Source organism: Malania oleifera, chromosome 11, assembly GCF_029873635.1.
Source record: "Malania oleifera isolate guangnan ecotype guangnan chromosome 11, ASM2987363v1, whole genome shotgun sequence".
NCBI classification, from domain to species: Eukaryota; Viridiplantae; Streptophyta; class Magnoliopsida; order Santalales; family Ximeniaceae; genus Malania; species Malania oleifera.
In genome coordinates, this window is record NC_080427.1 from 21,994,439 (window position 1) to 22,003,157 (window position 8,719).

Sequence of the window (8,719 nt, forward strand, 5' to 3'; positions counted from 1 at the left end):
AGGTAAGTCAGGATCTCAGGGCTCTTTGCAAACTCCTCTAAAATTGAGATATGAATCATGGATCTCGGTTGAATACGATGGACACTGGTATGCCATGTGGCCTAACTATCTCCTGAACATACAACTCTGCAAGCTCGTTCATAGAATAGTTAACTTTGATTGGAATAAAATGAGCAGTTTTTGTTAAACGATCAACAACTACCCAAATGATGTTTTGCCCATGGAGTGTTTGTGGTAATCCCATCACAAAATCCATAGATATGTGCTCCCATTTTCATTTAGGAATGTTGAGTGGTTGCAGCGGCCATGCTGGTCTCTAATATTCAACCTTCACTCGCTAACAAGTAAGGTACTGTTCCACGAATTGTGCAATCTTTCTTTTCATATTATTCTACCAAAAAGACTCACAAGTCCTGATACATTTTTGTGCTTCTTGGATGTACCATATAAAGAGATTGATGAGCTTCCTCCAAAATTGTTCTTTTGATATCTTCATCATTAGGCACACATAATTTGTTTTGGAACTCTCAAAACCCCATCATCTGAGATGTTGAAAACCGCCTTCAGTCCATTTTGTATCTTACCCTCGATCTTTACCAATTTCTGCATCTTTCATCTGTGTAGTCTTAATCTTTTCCATCAAGGTTGGTTGGATTACTAAACCAATAATGAGAGTCTGATGATTTCCTTCCACTATTTCAACACCAAACCTTTCAAGATCCATTATGATTTCTTCATTTATTATTGTTATTATTATTATTATTATTATTATTATTATTATTATTATTATTATATGTTTACAATATAAGGTTGAGTGTGGAGATAAAAAAAACATTATTTTATTATTATTGTTATTATTATTGTTATTATTATTATTATTAATTCCCACACTTATAGGAAATATGTTAGTGCATATGTTACCTACTTTAAGGGATGCCTTCATTTCTCTTGTGTTCATCTCCTTGGATGAATATATTTTAAGTCCATTGAGATGACTGGCTTTTTATCGAAAGGTACTGTCGAGTAGGAACCATGGTCATCCACTATAGCAAAAGATGTCACCTACTGCAAACAATGCTATATTAACTTGCTTGTAGGAATTCACACGTAGTGTTACATAATCCTTGCAAGTAGTATTAGAATACAATTGACCATTAAAGTGGTAATTTAAGGACTTCTAAGTTGGTGAAAATAAACGAATTGCACACATTTGAGAGAAGAGTTACTGTAATCCATGCTAGGGCAAAAGTTATCCTATCATATCCTAAGGATGTGCTAATGGAACTTGAAGCCAAACAAATGAGAACATCAAAGGAACTTGGACTCTATTGATAGAAAAAGGAAAAGGTTATAAAATTAAAGACCTTAATTCCCTTAGCTAAATTCTTGGCTCAGTAATATGTGACATGTTGAATCGCTAACTTTTGTGAAAACCTAAAGCAGGAACTTAAGACCTTATTTTATCTCAAGAATGTGAAATATTGACATGTTGTAATTTGTTTAATCTACAATAGAGAAGCTCCAGCCAAGAATATTTAATGGAATCCTCATTGATGTTGGATATTAAAGATATGACTCAAAGAAATGTGTGGGTAAAAAAAACCAAAGCATCTAGCTGAACCAAATGAAATCTAAAAATTAGTGAATTATTATTATTATTTTTTGCTCTGGTTCAAAATTTTAATTTTTCCTTCAACCTTTTTTAAGTAAACATAGTTAACCAAACTAAATCAAATTAATAAATTTAAAATATATAAAAAATAATTATATAATTATACATTATATAATATTTTTAAAAATATAACTATATAGTCTATATTCTTATCCCTAAACCCCAATCCCCCCCTCCAGACACCAAGGTATTTTCTATTCCCATTACCCCTAGACATCCTTTCCTTTTCCCTTTTACATTTAAACCCTAGCCCCCACCGCATGATCCACCTAAACCTACTCTCACATCTCCTAACTCGAAATCTCATGGAACCACTAAAAACTTACCCCTCAACCTTGATGTGACGGTTGTCGATGACCCCATCTTTCGTGAACTCATAAAATCTATGACTTTGAGCTACTTAAGGGGATGCTCACATAGTTTTCCACTTACTAATAACAATTTCTTCACCAACAAAAAAGCAAAAAAAGAGGAGAAAAGGGTCTTTTGTTTTGGTAGGCAACCTTGTGGCTTCAATGATTGTAGTTATGCTCTATAAAATTTGCATACAAATTAATATCACATAAATATAAACAAATATGATGTTATGAATCAATGATGATGTCTCAAATAAAATAACAAAAGAATAAAGAGTATACACAATACAAGAATTATATCAAAGACAAATATTTGTGAAAAAACAATAAAAAAGATTTAATATTATCATTTAGTTAGAATTTGAAAATATAACCTTCAAACCTTGAATTTGTATTTAAATGATTTTAAACAAATTTTAATATAATTATATTCTATATTTTATTTAAATTTAATATAACTTCAAATTTAATACAACTCTAAATTTAAATTCTGTGTATTAGAGAATAGAGATGAAAGAATTCATAATTAATTTCTAAACCCTAATCCAGCACCGTTGCTCCTGAGGCACTCTCCTGGTCTCCCTCGACTCTGAAGTCTTAAACCCTACCTCTCATGGGTGTCGAAACTTAGAACAGTCTGCCGAACCAAACCAGCCCAAATATTTCTCCATAATCCAGCTCCGATACCTTGAAGAGCTCAGGAAATGGCCTACATATTTACGCCCAGGTTATACCAATGGAAACATAGAGTTTTGCCTTCTGTTTATAGGGTTCCGAACCCACCATCCCTCAATTTCCTCCATTTCCTCTGCTCAACATCTTCCCCGGATCCCCCAGCAAGCGATTATATCCCTGCTGTTGTTCAAATGCCGGATCCAAGCCTAGAAGTTGCCCTTGCGGAATCGCCTGAATCTCAAAATGCAGTTAATGGAAAACAAAATGCGAATCAGAGAACTCCAAGAGGTAGGCGCCGAAACCCAGAAAAAGTAGAGGATATAATTTGTAGAATGATGGCGAATCGAGAGTGGACGACCCGTTTACAAAACTCGATCCGACGATTAGTTCCTGAGTTTGATCACTCTCTCGTTTGGAACGTTTTACACGGTGCTCGGAACTCAGAGCATGCGCTTCAGTTCTTCCGGTGGGTTGAAAGGACTGGGTTCCAGCATGATCCGGCGACACACATGAAGATTATCGAGATTTTGGGTCGAGCTTCCAAACTCAACCATGCTCGATGTATACTATTGGATATGCCTAAGAAGGGTATTGAATGGGACGAAGATATGTTCGTTGTGCTCATTGATAGTTACGGTAAAGCTGGGATTGTTCAGGAGTCTGTGAAGATTTTTCAAAATATGAAGGAATTGGGTGTGGAGAGGACTATAAAATCATATGATGCTTTGTTTAAGGTGATTATGAGGCGAGGTCGGTATATGATGGCGAAAAGATATTTCAATGCTATGCTGAGGGAAGGAATAGAACCAACTTGCCATACATATAATATTATGATATGGGGTTTCTTTTTATCTTTGAGGGTGGAGACGGCTAATCGGTTCTTCGAAGATATGAAAAGTAGAGGGGTTTCGCCTGATGTGGTTACTTACAACACAATGATTAATGGGTATTATCGGATTAAGAAGATGGAGGAGGCAGAAAAGCTTTTTGTGGAGATGAAGGGAAAGAATTTAGCTCCTACAGTTATTAGTTATACTACAATGATTAAAGGTTATATTTCAGTTGGGCGAGTTGATGATGCATTGAGACTACTGGACGAGATGAGGTCTTTCAGTATCAAGCCAACTGCTGTCACATACTCAACTCTTTTGCCTGGGCTTTGTGATTCAGGGAAAATGGCTGAAGCTGGAAATATTTTGAAGGAGATGGTTGAGAGGTACATTGCTCCCAATGATAATTCAATTTTTGCGAGGTTGCTATCCTGCCAGTGTGACTCTGGTGACTTGGATGCAGCTGCTGATGTGCTGAAAGCAATGATTCGGTTGAGCATTCCAACCGAGGCTGGACATTATGGCATCTTAATTGAAAGCTTTTGCAAGGCTGGAGTGTATGATCGGGCTGTTAAATATTTGGATAAATTAATTGAGAAGGAAATCATCTTAAGGCCACAGAGTTCTTTGGAGATGGAGCCCAGTGCCTATAACCCCATGATTGAGTATCTCTGCAGTCATGGGCAGACAGAAAAAGCAGAAACTTTTTTCCGGCAGTTGATGAAAAAAGGTGTTCAAGATCCAGCTGCATTTAACAATTTAATGTGCGGACATTCAAAAGAAGGATCTCCTGATTCAGCTTTTGAAATTTTGAAGATTATGGGTAGGAGAGGAGTACCTAGAGAAGTAGATGCATATAGGTTGCTCATTGAGAGCTTTTTGAAGAAAGGTGAGCCTGCTGATGCCAAAACAGCACTGGATAGCATGATTGAAAATGGGCATCTTCCGAATACATCACTATTCAGGGCAGTGATGGAGAGTCTATTTGATGATAGTAGGGTTCAAACAGCGAGTCGGGTAATGAAGAGCATGGTGGAGAAGGGAGTGAGGGAGAATATGGACGTGGTAGCTAAGATCTTGGAAGCTCTCTTCATGAGAGGTCATGTCGAGGAAGCCCTAGGACGAATCGAACTACTAATGGACGCTGGATGTGCACCTGATTTTGATACTCTTCTATCTGCTCTTTGTGAGAAAGGGAAGACAATTGCAGCTCTCAAGCTGTTGGATTTTGGTTTGGAGAGGGATTGTAACATAGACTTTTCAAGCTATGATAAGGTGATTGATGCTCTTTTAGCAGCTGGGAAGACACTCAATGCATATTCGATCTTGTGTAAAATAATGGGGAAAGGAGGTGTCACAGATAAAAGCAATTGTGAGGATCTGATCAAAACCCTCAATGAGGAGGGGAACACAAAGCAGGCTGATATTCTCTTGAGAATGATCATGGGACGGGATAGCGGAAGTGGAAGCAAGAAAGGGAAGAAACAAGCCTTCACTGCCTCCTAATTTACTTTCTGTATATTTTTACACCCTGCGGTTCTTAGGTGAGAATTTATGGACAAAGTTTAGTTTGAGAATGACATTCAGAACTCTTGTTTTGAAATAACTTATCATGAATACAATTTGATCCTTCTCTTTTGTTAATTTCTTATCGTGAGCGTCATGTGTTCTTTCTAGTGCTCATGGAAGATGGGAATTTTAGAAAAATTGAGAGAGAAAACCCTTGTCGATGAATGAGGTCTATGGCATAATTGTTGAATTCCCTTCTATTGTTGTTCAGTGATGGATTTTAGGATTTTTATATCTTAAATGCTTGTTTGTGATGACTATGATATGATTAATTTTGCAGGCGGATTGTTTATCTTTAAAAAATCATAGTGATACTGATTTAAAAAGCACTCACTGATAAAGAACAAATTTAGGCCCTTCTTTTGGTTTATTTACTAGGACTTATAAGATATTCAGATTTCAGAGCAATGCACCTCTAAAGGAATTGGAGAGCGGCACTTCTGTTGCTTTTAGTTGATTTCTGGTGGATGGTTTGTTCTCCACAAATTGAAAACTTTCATGTATAAAAAGAGATCTCACAGGAATGCACAGCATGTAAAGTCCAGCACCACAACTGGATTTTATTTCCAAGCATGGTTACCAGAAAATGCCAACACCCTAGCCAGACACGTATTGGTACAAATGTTCCGAACTATGGTACATTTTCATTCCGGAATGCTAAATCTAACGATCCCAAGTTTTAATTTAGTAATTTTCACATTACATATTTTTTTATTTGTTAAAGTGGAGAATTATAACATAATTCCATCCTAATTTTTATTTACCTATTCCAAATAAGGAAATTTCTTCTAGATTTTGAAACACTTCAACATCCTCCCCGAACATTTTCAAATTGATCATTTTTTAGATATCACAGTGGATGATTCCATCATCCATAGTCGAAAAAAATTCACAAAAAGTTTTTCAAAACAAAAGAGGTCTCTACATTTTCCATGAATATATTTGCATAAGTATGCCCCCAACGTCTTCCACATTTTAGAGCATGTGTCATACCACAGTCCCATTCATGTTCCATGAACTGGAATGTTCTGTGTTCCAGGTAACTTTGTTTCCAAGTAATGTTACTTGGAACGTAGAATGTTCTTTTTCATGGAATGAGAAGGGAACCACAGTATATCACATGTTTTAAAATGTGGAAGGGGTATAATTATATGGATATATTGGTGCAAAATATGTAATAGCACTAGTATAGTTTGGAGAAGATATTGAGGTGCTTCTAGATGTAGAAGAGATTTCTCTAGGAAAATAGATTAGTAATGATTGAAAATAGAATTATAATGCAATAACTCCCTGCTTTAACTGATGAAAAATATGTATTTGAAAAATATTGAATTAAAACTTTGTAGTAGGATTTCTATTTTTTGTTTTATGGATTGTTCTTTTATTTTTGTTTAGGTGAATTTCTTATTCTCCTCTTTGTATATTCTCTCTGTTCTAATGTATTTATCTTCTTTTGTTATTAAGGAAAAAACACTTTGGATTGTTAGATTTAGCATTCTAGAAGGAAAATGTACCACATTTTGGAATGTTCAAACAAACTTGTGGTTTATTAGAGTGTTGCCGTGTTGGTGCTTTTTATTAACTATGGCTGAGTTTTTCTATACGCTTGTTGAGGGATGAATTAAACCCTTCAAGGAGGATTATAAAACAGAAGTTAGTTGTATGCTTTGTTTAAAACACAAGAAGGTTGTACGCCACAAAAGACACAAAGATAAAATGCTAAGAAGAAAAGAAATAATTAAAATAGTGAAGACCACTTTCTCAAAAGAAGTTGTAATAATGATTTATCCTACACGTTCATTGAAAAAGTTCCTAAATGTTAAAAGAAACTTTAAAAGATGAAGATACTTCTGTTAGTTCATTTCTATATCTGGCTGACAGGGCAATGTTAATGCATATCAAGGAAAAAAAAAAGAAAAAAGAGCGTCCTCAGGCCGCAACTTGCAAGGCTCCCCACTTTGTGAGGGTACGGGTAGCGTTGTCATAGTATACATACTCTTACCCTTGCTTTTATGCAGAGAAGCTGATTCCTTGGATTCGAACCCGTGACCAACCCAACCAGTCACAAAGGAGTATGGATTTTGGGGTTTGGATTTGGATTTGTTTGAATATGGCAGAAACTCCATATAATTTTATGCTACAATTTGTCCAAATCTACACAAATCCAAATTCAAGGTAAAAAATGCATGTTCCCAAACGCAGGGTTAGGGTGCTTGAGAGTATTATTTGGATGCAATGCTTTTCTTTCTCCTCATTTTAAAGTCAGTTGAGATTGAGCTTACATCCAACCTATTTTGAATACCATCGTGTGATTGTGTTTTATGTGAAGAGACTTTGAAATTTAGCTTAGAGAGCAGCCAAACAAAATTCCCTATGATGCTTGCAAATAACTGGACCTTGTTGTAGCTTGCTTCAAGAATGCTTTAAATGTACAACTGTATACAGATACACTCACATTCATGCAGTTGTATTTGTGAAATATTATAAAGAATTTAGAAGTTTGAGAATTGTTGTTTTTGTGCCAACATATCCTAATGAACCATCTAATTTATTTACAGTACTACAGACAGAAATGCTCTAAGAAAATATAGTGCTTACCACTTAACCTTGCTATGTAGACAATTTACTCTGTTTTCTCTATCACTTTCAATTTATCATGATTTATCTCAGTGTCATTGCAACCAAGGAGCAGAAAAAAGGGTTTCAAATCCATCTTTTAATACCTCTTTGTTTATAAGGTAATGCAAAGTAAATCTAGTTGAATTTAGTTTTAAGTTTATTCTGTTCTTTTTAAAATCCTATAGTTGTTCTGTAACTTTGATTTTGCTTTGTTTGGTCTATGAACTTTTTTGGGGGGATTAAAAGTGATGCACAGAATTTTATTTTTTTTAGTTTACATGTGTGTGTGTGTGTGTGTGTGTGTGTGTGTCGTATGACCTAGAGGACATGGGTTCAAGGTGTGAAAACAGCCTCTTGCAGAATGCAAGGTAAGGCTGCATACTAAAGACACATTGCGGTCTGCCCCTTCCCCAGACCCCGCATGTGCCGGAGTTTTGTGCACCAGGCTGCCCTTTTTGTGTGTGTGTGTGTGTGTGAGAGAGAGAGAGAGAGAGAGAGAGAGAATTAATTTAGTTTTAGATCCTGCAATAACAACACAGGCCCCATGGTGGATATGCTGGTTTTGGGTAGGTACTGGGAACCATTTTTTTTGGGTTTAGTGTCCTATTATTTGGATGCCTTAATCTGTGACGGAGATATATGGAGGGTTGTTTTTGAATGGGGAAAATAGGTAAGTTTTGGAGCAGAGAGAAGTTGCACAGGAACTTGCTGCTGTTGCATGAGCTTTATTGAACAAAATTGGGGGTTGAAGGTTTATGCAGGTTGGTTTTGAGGGTTAAAGCTTTGGATTTTGATGGACCTGTAAGGGTCACATGTACACATTTTTGCGGTTAGTGTGCTATTATTTGGATGCCTGTATCTGTAATGGAGATGAATGGAGGGTGTTTTGGTTTACTTTGAATGGAGAGAATGGATAATTTTTGGAGCAGAGAGAAGTTAGCACCGGATCTTGCTGCTGTTGCATTTTGACAGCTTTATTGAACAAAATTGGGGGGTTG

The 8,719-nt window shown here is 36.1% G+C and overlaps 1 protein-coding gene across 1 annotated transcript; it reads left to right on the forward strand.

Moving 5' to 3' along the window:
• The first annotated feature begins 2,546 nt into the window (after positions 1 to 2,546).
• LOC131168419 (large ribosomal subunit protein mL102 (rPPR5)) lies at positions 2,547 to 5,177 on the forward strand. Its single transcript, XM_058127820.1, has one exon. It carries the CDS (start codon positions 2,733 to 2,735, stop codon positions 5,037 to 5,039), a length of 2,307 nt encoding a protein of 768 aa, XP_057983803.1. The 5' UTR covers positions 2,547 to 2,732; the 3' UTR covers positions 5,040 to 5,177.
• The last annotated feature ends 3,542 nt before the right edge of the window (positions 5,178 to 8,719 follow it).

Bases quoted from the DNA above. Each gene is read 5' to 3' on its own strand.
- LOC131168419 (XM_058127820.1), top strand. From the start codon at position 2,733: ATGGCCTACATATTTACGCCCAGGTTATACCAATGGAAACATAGAGTT.